The sequence below is a fragment of the Epinephelus moara genome, chromosome 15, assembly GCF_006386435.1.
Source record: "Epinephelus moara isolate mb chromosome 15, YSFRI_EMoa_1.0, whole genome shotgun sequence".
NCBI lineage: Eukaryota > Metazoa > Chordata > Actinopteri > Perciformes > Serranidae > Epinephelus > Epinephelus moara.
Genome location: NC_065520.1, coordinates 9,887,242 through 9,899,384, shown reverse-complemented (window position 1 = coordinate 9,899,384; position 12,143 = coordinate 9,887,242). Strand labels below are relative to the sequence as shown.

General features: G+C 41.1%; 1 protein-coding gene across 1 annotated transcript in view; it reads right to left on the bottom strand.

Moving 5' to 3' along the window:
• The window catches only part of LOC126402048 (transmembrane protein 163-like), a 33,257-nt gene that overhangs the window by 7,762 nt on the left and 13,352 nt on the right, over positions 1 to 12,143 (bottom strand). The window contains exons 5-7 of the mRNA XM_050063702.1: positions 6,647 to 6,743; positions 840 to 951; positions 400 to 541 (exon numbers count right to left, since the gene is read on the bottom strand). Coding sequence (XP_049919659.1) covers positions 400 to 541; positions 840 to 951; positions 6,647 to 6,743 — 351 coding nt within the window. The remainder of the gene's footprint in view (positions 1 to 399; positions 542 to 839; positions 952 to 6,646; positions 6,744 to 12,143) is intronic.

The following is a 12,143-nucleotide window of genomic DNA, read 5'->3' as shown; positions in this document are numbered from 1 at the left end:
CATCTGCTGTAAAGAAAAATGTTCATGAGAGCGCACGTTTGAAGAGTAATGTGCTTGATTTTTAGAGACATCATGGGGTCTGTAATATCATAATATCAAGATATATATCATGTGTTGCGATACAGCCTAAAAATATTGCGATATTATATATGGGCCTTAACGCACAGCCCAATGTCATCATTAATTACAAACGAGGCTGAGTAATTGTTCTTTTTTGAGTTTATAATTGAAATTCATGGACTTAAATACACAATTCTATCATCACTGTAAATATATTCACAAATACTGTTAAAAAGAAAAAAAAATATTCTAAGTTATGTCCAAATACTGACACATGCAGGCTCCATATTTAATCCTCACACGCCAAGTGCTACCACTAGCAAACAGTACATCACTTACTTGACTCCATAGGCGAGGATGATCAGGCCTATGAGGACGCCTATTGTCCCATCCAGGTACCACACCTGGGGCTCATGCTTGAACACTTCAGCGCTGATGAGGATGGAGAAGCCCATGATTCCCCCCACCAGTGAGTTGAATCCTGAAAAGAGAAAACAAAAAGTCTTTTTTTTGTTTTTAAAAAAGTCAGCTGATGAGGGGTTTGTAGGCTCAGTGTTGGAATTCAGCCCTCGTGTTGGGGCTTCCCTCAGACATCTGCTAAGAGTCCAGTGGACATGTGATATTGCCTGCTATGTCTCGTGACATGACAGCTTCTTGACATGCCTCTAATATGTGTCAGATACTCAAAGGTCATCTCGTTAAACCAAAGTGCAAATGGCTCTGTTAAGGTGCGTGACAGAGAGTATGTGTTACTCCAAAGTTTGTGTTTGTGCTCCTACCATCAGTGATGAGGGCCCGGCTCGTGAGCACTTTGCCGAGCATGAACTTGATTATGGCCAGGATGATGCACACCAAGCCGCTGATGATGGACACGCTGAACAGGAAGTCATCCTGAGAGAGACAGACAGAAGCACAGAGAGAAAGTTGGAGTCTACTTTATGATCAGGGCAGTGTGGCGGCACTTCATACTGTTGAAAATCATAAAGCTTCTTAAACAAAATCTTCACCAGTAGAAATCTGATGTGAAATCAAAGAGACACTTCCTTGTGTCCTCTCTTAAACCAAACCTACACCCCCTGTATCAGCTATCTCCCAGCTAATTAAGCTGCACTTTCATTGTGGCATATCCTGCCATCTAAAGATTCCCTATGATTGTTGACAAGACCAAAGTGACCTCTACAGACAGCTGCGTCCACAGTCCAACCACAGCTCAATACCCTGAGTAACGTTGATCTATATCCATTTTTAGGGGCAAAATACAGTTTTTAACTTCAGATGAAAGCTTCCACTGTGTGTTCTTTTCATATTGCATTGTGCATCGTACAGTGGATGCTCTGAACTCCTTAGATAAAGCAATGCAGTGTTAAGATGCAGCAGACGTTAGAAATAAGAACCAAAGACTTGAAACTTTACTTGGACTCTAGATCAAAAATTTAAGATTTGGACTTGCAAAATAAGACTATCACCACTACATCTTGACTGAATCACACACCTCCCCTCTAAACCATTCAAATTACACTCCACACCTGCTTTCCTTTACTCCCCGTGGCTCAGATTTAATTACTTTTCCAAGAAATTATCTCCAGCTTCACGAATGCTCTGCCTCTTCATGACCTGTCCTGTTGGTTTTAGAATTTCAAGAACGTATTGTGAGTCTCACTGGAAAGAGCGTCAACTGAATGTCTCGCATGTAATGCACAAAGGACGGACGGGTGGAGAAGGAGGAGGGATGGATGCGAAGAGAAAGGGAGCTGCAGAGCACTCAGCACCTCTGCGGCAGCATTAATATTGCACTATGGCCTTGGAGCCATGAAAAGCTACTTTGGCGAGCTCGCAGACATCAAAGAGGAGATGGAGAGAAAACCTCGGCATGCTGCATAGACCTGAGTCAGTGCTGTGACTCAGCTGTGAGAATAACATCTTAATAGCTGATTATCCTCAAAATAACAAATAGTCTTCAACATCAAGGACAAATTTTCAATTTCAACAAATAGACATATTTTCAAATGGGAGCTATTCACAATTTGCCATCTCAATACTATGGAATAAGTCTTTCTCTTTTCTGCAGCTGCTTCACAGTAAAAGTCCTCAGTTTATGGGTATTAATCACTTCCGCGATGGCTATATAAGACTTTCTATTTATATTTTTTTATGCAAGGTGTACACAGAAGTAGGTCATAACGTGTCTGTACTTTCTTTAAACTATCAATATACAGGAAATGACTTAATAATGGCAACATTTCCTGTCAATTTATAATTATCTCTGATATGCGAGTTAGCCGTACTGTATATCGTCTACCTTCTATCACACAGGGCTTCCACTGTGGGGTCTTAAACACCCTGTCGCCATTTATTTTGACAGTACCAGCAGGTGGTTGCTTTGTAAATCAGTAAAGGACATCATGTTCCATTGCATCTGACTACTACATTCATCAAAATTCAATACTCAATCTGACTGGCACACCTTTATGGGAGATCCCCCCCCTCATTTTGGACAGTGAGAGACAGATGAGCACACGCACACACGAGGGAGAAAGGAAGGTGGCGAGAGCTCATGACAGAGAGACCTTGACCAGAATGTAACCACAGTGCTTGACATTTACATCTGACTGACAGAGATCCTCGTGCAGAATATGAAGATGGTGCTAACTTTTCTGACGAGTCAGGTAGACAGGCATTTGAGTGGATTTCCGAAGCTCAAGGGTTGAGAAATTCAACTCTCAGAGGTCACTGCAGCCCTTCAAATTGATTTCACATATAAAGAAGCCCTGTTTGGTGTTAAGAGGTTTTCACAAAGCAGTGGTGAATGCCTGAATGAGGCTACAACTTCGTTTTGGCTGCTAAGTGACGTTAATTGGGCTCAGAGGACGAGCAGGGCAGGAACAGTCAGGTGTTGAAAACCAAATATCCTCCTCCACATGCTTCCTCCTCCACCCCTCTCTGTCTCTACCCTCCTCTTCCTCTGTCCCTCACTACTGCATACCTAAACAGCTGCTTATTAACATTTCATAGCGAGGAGGAAGAGAGGGAGGCTGTGAAAATAAACCTTATTTCCAGCATCTGCATACTGAGGAGGTCTGTGAGGCAAACACAAGCTATATTTAACTCAAAGTGTGATGCACCAGAAACCAGTGTGGTAGAAGCCTACTGTGTGACAGAAGAGGAACAGGTCGACTCAGAAAAACACAATCTGTCTGCCTCGCTGCTCCCACAGTCTGCCTTTGTTTATGCTTTGCTGCTCGCTGTCAGTCAGGCCCGGCTCTTCCCTTCACTGCAGCCGGAGATGAAGAGATGGACAACACAGTCGGGCCGAACATCAATAAAGGATTTGGAAACTAATTAAATTTTGAGCCTATGTTACTTGCAAAGCCTTTTGTGAAACCCTTGAAATGGGCTTTTCTTTTGTGGTTTATCTTTATCTGTTCTGCAGCTGATGCAAGAATATGAAAAATATGATTTAGCTGGATTCAGCCATGTTGACCAGTGTGTTGAGAAAAAGGGCTGAATGATGTGTTTACAATCAGTAACTGACATTCCCTGCATAGTATACCTTAAGTCAAACAGCTTACACACCTTTGTTTTAATGGGAATGTAATCAAAAAGTATATTTTTAAACTGATGTGTGCTTGCATTTAATTCTTCTACGCTATGCAGTTCAGATATTCAGCTTTTAAGACTGTGTGTTCTGCTATTAGCTCCTCTGAGAGTCTTGACACTGACGGTAGAAATTAGATGACTTCACACGACTTCTAAAAACAGCCCAGGAGCTGCACAGTAGATACTGCTCATTCTATAAACCATGTAATCATGCATTTGAGGCTTAAACAGACAGCAACAATAATTTTCTTATTTTCAAAACAACACCAGTGTGAATTAGATCAGGGAGCTAAAGTGGAAAGAAGCAGTGAGGGACCGGAACAACAAATATCTCTCTGCAGTAATACAGCTCACTAAAGTACAATGTTCCCATATTTACCCATCATCATCATTACATCAGATCCTCCACTGCATTGCTACGGAGATGACTTTTGCCCAGCAGTGGGGTAATAAAACTATTTAAAGAAGTGTGAAAGCTCCTGAGTCTTCACACCGGAGGTTTGTGACATTCTTCATGCAGCAGCAGCAACACTGTTACACCTCTGCCACACACACACACACACACACACACACACACACACACACACACACACACACACACACACTCTCTGTTAATGGGGAGAACACAAGCCTAATCTGATGTCGAGTCTGGAAGTCATGTTTTTGTGAAAACAAATTAAAGCTGTGGCACAATCATTCCTCTTGTTTTCAGTCCAATTTGTCTTGGAGTGGAAAAATCGACCCACATTTTTTCAAGCTGGATTGTTTGCTTGGAAAATTGAAACAGCTCAAAACATATTACCATAAAAATATTTTCCTTTGTGTGATGATTAAGTAACATTTGACGTGACGTGTTTATTTCTTTTATCTGTGCTTGCTAGTTTGAAGTAGCTTTGGTTACTGTAATTCAGATCTGTTTAAACCACACTCACACTGTCCTGATGAAGCAGGTAAGAGGGTTTGAGGGTTAAAAGGAGCTGCATGCCACATTCAGGGTCTGAGCTGGGATTGTCTGCACATGGCTCTCATCATGGAGGTGGCTGGGTCGGCCACTAGCAGCTAATGGTGCTAACAACGGCAACGCTGTTGAGAGAGCTGATGGTGTTAGCCTGGAGGAACTCGACACTGGGCATTAATGAGCGATGACATGGTTCTGCCAGTGGGATACACACTAGGGATGTTCCTGGCGACTAATCTCCCTGTTGACTAAATGAAAATTTTAAGTCGACTAGTCTATTAAAGGGAAAACACTCAGAAAACAGTTAGAATTTAGCACAATTTATTGTTTAGTATTTGAAATATTGTCCCAAAAATATTGTGTGCATGAAGAGCCCTTTGAAGCCTTTAATCACAGTCCTCAGAAACCATGTCGGATTTTAAATGCTGCTGAAGTTCGAGACACTTTGCGCCGCGTGGTATGAATGTGAACATGACGGCAACTCAGTCAAATGTTAGCCACTAAAATAATATCTACAATAAATAAATTGCCTCTGAAATGTGGGGCGTATTGAACCTTGCAGATTATCCGACAGAAATTATAACAATTCACTTTAAAGTTAATAAAACAACATCTAAATTCTAATCAATTTTCAGCTGAAATGAGAGGCATTTTGCTCCATGCAGTATGAATGTAAACCCTGCACATTATCTGACAACAACTCACTTAAAGTTAACAAATAATATAACATCTCAGAAAAGATTAATTGCTGCTGAATTTATTTTCTAGATCAAAGTTCTACCAAACCGCGCTGGTTTTGTGCGATGACATCTCTCCAATTTCCCACCATGCCGTTTTAAAACTCCAGTCTACTCAAGCATTACTGCGGGGAAGGGGACTGCTGTCTGACGGCTCTGTAGCCCCCACTGGTAGCAGGTGGCTGCATGGCAGTTAAGCGGACTTGTACATGAATAAAACAGTAACTGGTTTAACTGACTAATATTTCTGGTGCCGACTAGCGAGGGGGTGGACGTTTAATCGGTTACATGTCTAATCACGCAGAATTTAAAAAGTATTCATACTGGTTTATGGAAATAGTGGGTCAAAACAATGTGACACTTGTAGGAGACTGAACAAGAGCAAAATGCAACTTCACAACTTCTCATTTTTGTGCAAAATCTGCATGACCTCACACCATCCAAAAAATTTGAACATGAAAGACGGTCAAATATGAATAATGTAACATGGCAGTTTGACAACAAGCCCTCATGCACCACTGCAGCCTCAATATATAAAATTAAATTAAAACCAAATCATCTAGATGTGATTGTAATTTCTTGCGCCTGTGAACAAAGAGCCAAAACGTTCCATCTGTTCAGTCACACTGAGCTGCTCTTCTTTATTGCTGTTGGGCCTGAACCACCAGCCCTCCAGTGACCAGCACCATGTGATGGACATCTTATCAGATGTGCTGCCAGTTCAAACAGCAAGACAGGGACAGAACCGGCCACGTTACATCAGTAGCTTCATGCATGTTGTTTGCTTTGGATGCTGAGAAGTGCAGTTAGATTTTCAGAGGATATTATTAGCAACAGGCATAAAGTCAGCGGGGCTTTTTTTGGATTCCGAGACAAATCCTTGTCACTGGCAGACTGGTGGTATCACAGCGGGGAGGCAAAGTCGTTTTAAAAATAGCCACAAATTCCACCAAAAATCTGATTATACACCAAACTTTTGGCTTCAATTCTGCATCATGGCTCCAGTGAGATTAACCAAATCCCTTCATGACCCTGTCTGACTCACATTGACAGTAATGCAGCTGTCATAATGTACTACAGGAAGTTAATGTGTGGGGGGTTAAATGGATAACATAATCTGTCCCATATGGTGAATGCTTTCATCCAAAGATCTCCTCCATCACCAATTTAAATCGAATTTAAACCCCTGCACCATGGTTACGACTATTTCCTTGCATACTGATATTTACAGCATGATGTCAGCTCTCCTGCTCTGTTCAAATCCAGGTTTAGTGTTAGTAGTTGATAGTCTTACCACTTCAGGTAGCAGCTTGGTGGCGAGGTCGTGGATGGCCTTACCCAGAATGCACAAGGAGGACAGGATGAAAATCACACCCAGGATAACACAAGCTCTGTGGAGGATAAGAGAAGTAAACTGTGGTGATGAGCACATTACTGACAACAAACACAAATTAAAGTGCCGGCTCCAAGTTTGACTGTGTGAGCCAGTCGAAAGTGTTGACTCTCATCAGCCGAGGTGGCTGTCAATAGTTATCTATCAACGTAAATGTATTGACAGCAGTGTTGCTTCAAGCCGGCAGTAACCGCCTGCTCTGTTTAACACCGTTTAGTGTCACCAGGGACAAAGTGAGAACACTTTAAGCCTGATTAACTGTCAAGCATTTGACATTTTTTCAGAGTTTCACTCTGACAGCTGTTTATTTTGTATGAGTTCATTAAAGAGGAAGATATTTTCAACTTCTAAGAAGACAACAGGAGCACAAGAAGGCAGCCACAAACAAATGCAGGACATGGATGAGGAGACGCACGTTCTGTATTTTGTGTCAACCATTTTGATTATCTAGCAAAAAGCACCCAGTTGTTCAAAAGATTTAATCTGGATCAGAATGATGTGGATTTAGAAATCCCATGTATTTGCTGTCCAGGATCGGCTAATCCATTTTACTTATGTGTCTGCTTTTCAAAGCAACATTGGATGGGATCATTCTGATCCTGATACAAACATTTCAAGGTTACCAAATCTGGATAACCTGTGCTCTAAATGGAATTACACATCATAATGTATGCAGTCTTCCAACAAACACACTAAACCACTTATCACCACAGGTGCTGACAAAGAAAACAAAACAGAGATCTTCAAGATTATAACTTAAAATAATTTTTGTTTGATTTGGACAGATATTTGGGGATTTTTTTCCTTTACTGTAATGAAAGTTTTAATGGGTAGCCTAATGCCTCCTTTATCTACTTTATCACAGTAACCATTAAATAAATAAAGTGCAAAATATAAATAGATGTTTAATATATTATTAAGTAATTAAATCTTTATGAGTTGACCATGATTTAATCCAATTTCAGAATCGAATTTCTTCTGAAGTACCCATTTTCAACATTTGATCCGATCCCATAGCCGAAATCCTATCAGATAACTTTTGAACAGATGTGTCAGAAGCCCTGTTTCCACGAAACACTTTCGGTATGGTACCTTTGGAACCAAATTAACCCTTCAGACATGGTACCTAGACCCTAGAGTTTCCACTGCAAACAGTACTCTTCAAATGTGGGCGGGGTTGTTGTCACTCACTGCTCTGTCCAACACTCACTGTATTTCCTCATTATCAGTGACACAGATAGAAGTCTGCACCTCGTTTATCGTCCACAGAATGAGGCTGCAAACCGACATTTTCAGAACAAAATAAAACAGGCTGCAGTGAGAGTCTCTCTCCATGTGATATTTAAAAACAGCAGGTTTGTGCATTTAGTCCTTCTCAGGCAAGCTCAGCGGTTTACTGTTGCTGTCACCCACAGGAACGATGCTCCACAACGCATTTTTTTTTTTCTCCAAGTGAGGATTAGAAAATATTCTATCACATAACCCAATCGGCCCAGTGAATTAAATTATTTTTTACTCCGACTCCAGCTGCTGCAAGAGGCAGCAAAACATCCTTTCATTTCATAGTTACAGTCTACTCATAAAACTCTCCACAGTATGAACAGTGGTTACATGAGCCTCAAAACCAGCCACAACTCAGCCCTGAGCAGAGTGACTGTCCTCTACTGACCAATCAACAGACTGCAGTGTTCACAGCTCCACCTTTTAGTACCTGATCTTTGTGCTAGGTATCCCAACAGAGGGGGGACCAAAAATGGGGACGATACGGAACATCCACAACTTTTTACAGTGGAAACAGAAAAAAGCGTACTGAACTGGACTGGACCGTATCATACTGCTCAGTGGAAATGTCCTAACAAAATTCTCCAGGTCCACGACATGAAATGAAAGTGTCGAGCAACACTTTTCTGTAGAAAATACATAACTTCTACAGAGCAACACTCATCAAAAGTCTTAAGCATCCTACCATAAATCAAGCTTTAGGAAAATAGCTAAGACTACATTTAATCCTGAATGACAGTTAATTGTATTACACTTACATACGGAACGAAGATGCTCCATTAAGACTTATTTGGAAGCAGCAGATGTCCTTTAAAAACCTTTACCCAATTAACAAAGTCTCGAGGGAGACAAAAATCAACTGGAGCATATGCCCTCGTCATGCATGGCTACCAGTGTGTGTTCAATTCAGATGGCTGCTCTCGAGCCACACTTAGTGTACTGGGTTTTTGACCGGATGAGGTAACCAAGGCAACACCCAACATCCCTCCAGGAAGTCCACAGCAGGGCACGCACAGGCACACACACACACACACACACACGCACACATACACACACACACACACACACCGTGGGAGCTCTCAATCCCAACTAACAGGCCCCCTGTGGGGTGCAGTGGATGTAAAAATGACACCATGTCTCTGAGCTGCTGTTGGCTCCCTGACAAAAACAACAAAACAACAAATGACGGTTTCCAGCGAAACACAGCTTCTGTTCCAAAACATCCGTCACATCACAGGTGGATAACGTTCCTTCTTAATATCAATACAGCCTCTACAACAACAATTCATCCTCACATTTGCTGCAGTGATGCGAATTAAGGTGTTTTTGTTTCGAAAGGCTCCACGTTTCATTGGGGAACAAAACTCCCTAATTCATCTTGTTTTGACATCTTGAGCTTGTTGTCCTGGCAACCGGTCTGTACCTGTGCATCATTATTCAGCCACATCTCCTCTATCAAAGTTAGACATAAAAAAATTAAGAATATTGATTCTCTAGATGCGCGTCAGCATTTTTTTTAACTGGCTGTCTAACAAAAAACAAAACAGCTGGAAGAAAAAAAACAGAAACACGGTGCCCCAGTGTGTGTGTGTGTGTGTGTGTGTGTTAGTTCATGCATGCATTTATGTGTACATATAGTACACATATAGTATAGCAGTTGCTGGCAGGCAATTCTCACTTTCCTGTGTGATCCAGAACATTTATGCATGAATATATCTGTGTGTGTGTGTGTGTGTGTGTGTGTGTGTGTGTGTGTGTGTGTGTGAGAGGTACAGGAGGAAGCCTGGCCTCTCGGTGAAGTCAATTACTGGCTGAGCAGCTTCCTGAACTTTATCCGAATTCTCCAATTAGCCGCTAAAGTGACATAATGAAGGCTGCTGTCAAAAAATGACTTTGTGTGAATGTTTTAATGTGAAGATTTGACACACTCATAAAAAAAAAATATAGCTGATGCAGCCTTTGATTTAAGACACCTACTTTTATATATTTTAATGACATTTCTGGTTTTGGTTGTTGAATTAGGCACAATAATTTACTTTGTTTAGACCTTTTCATAACTGAAATAGCATGTTTTGTTTGGTTTACAGTGTTTTTATGCTGTAATTGGCTAACGATGAAGACTGAGACTTGATTTTCAGCAGTAATGAATTAATTAAGACTTTCAGTTAAAATAAAATAATGCTTCCTTAAACGCTGACAGCACTAATTACTAAACAGCTTCATGTTTTAAAATAATGTTAAAGCAATACTATTTGTTTTTCAAATTCAAATTTGAATTTATCAACAATACACTCTCTCTCAGTTCAGTGTACTTTTATGACCTGTAGCTTATGGTGGTTAATGTTAGCAACTTAGCAGCAGTTTGTGACTTGATCACCCTCCTCTTCTTGTTCTAATGTTACAATAGCTTTATAGATTCACAATAAAAGGAACAGTTCACCATTTTGGGGACTACTGTTAATACAGAATTAACTATTTTGTTGCAACTTTGATGCGAACTTCAACACCACTCTCATATCTGTCTGTGACCATTTAGCTGGTGCCAGAAGATGTTTAGCTTAGCTTGGCATTAAGAGTTGAAACGGGGACCCAGCTAGCAACAACCAACACCACCAAAACTCACTAATTATCCCATCAGTCAATAATGTGAACTTATTATTTTGCTTTGTGTTTTTCTACTGATGTTTCCTGTTTGCATTATCCCTCTGCTGCTGTAATGTTGCGAATTTCTCTGCTGTGGGATGAATAAAGGATGATCTTATCTTATCTTAATCAAAGGCCTATCCTGTTTGATTAATTGGTACACATACGGAAACGTAAAAGCAACTGTTTTGCTCTAATGTCCTTTGAAATTATCAAAATTACATTTGGAGATTTCTTTGCTTATCTTCAGGCTCACCACTTTATTAATACAGATACTTATCAAAATCAGGACCAATCTCAGCACTGCTATTGTGAGTGATCAGTACTACTCAAGACTACAAATGGAAACCAGAACGCTCCAGATACTAAAATCATTACCCCAAATCAATTGGGGAATCTATTATGTACTACAGAATAAAAAGGTTTTATTTTAGATTTTAATGACAACTTCCTGAGCTATAATGAGCAACATATAAATAAAGTGGTTGACAGAAAAGATCTTCAAACTGTTCATAAAAAGGATAGCTTGGAAGAATGTCTCTGAGCCTCTCATTCCTTTTTTCTACATTTAGGGAAATGCAACATCAGACACGACACACATCATAGGACATCTTTAAACTTTAAACAAATCTGGCTCCAGCAGATCCCCTCTGTGCACGTAATGAAAAGTGTCAGCTGGAAGTTATATTTATTGGATCTGGGATTCTTCTAAAATCATTAAGTTCTGGTAATGTTGAGCAAATGAGTTAAGAACAATTCTTAAATGTAATGGGCTCTAGTTTCGCAGACCGGGCGCGGCGGGGGCGCAGCGCACCTGTGCTTCGCCAACTGGGTGTGGCCAGGCGGATTTTGTAAGTTTGGCACACTGTGCGCCTGGCGCAGCTACTCCTCTTTCCCACCTCCATCCCTCCTACCGGCCAAGTCGGAAAGAGGGAGGAGAGAAGGCGTGGAGTCGGTTTTACACACATCACACCAATCAAATGAGCCCCTCTCCTCGCCCTTAAATGCGCCGCGCGAAGGTGTAATGAGAGTTTACTCAATTCGCCATTGCAGAAGAGAGCAGCAGTGTCAGACAGCCAAACTCCTCCCAGGAGGAAACTTATGTTTTGGTCCGGGAGGTCTGCTCGCAGTGTCCGAATATACGGAACTGCGAGCAGTTCCGCTCTCTCTCTTTCTCTCTCGCAGTCTCATTCTGTTTCTTTTCTTTTGACTTATCTAAGATGACAGATGCTGAATATATACTCCCTATCTGATGCTGTGGCTGTTTGTGGTTGGCTGAGAGGGATGTGAACTCATTAGCTTGCAGGCTGTGTTAATCAAATCAAGTTGGGTTTCCATTACGCGTGCCAAATGGTGCCAATCCCCTTTGATCTGACATCAGATGTGACGGGACAGTCGATATAGAGATACATTTATGTGCTGATTGCAGATAGTTGCATTGAATAGTGTTTTCTGGGTATTTATTGCATTGTTA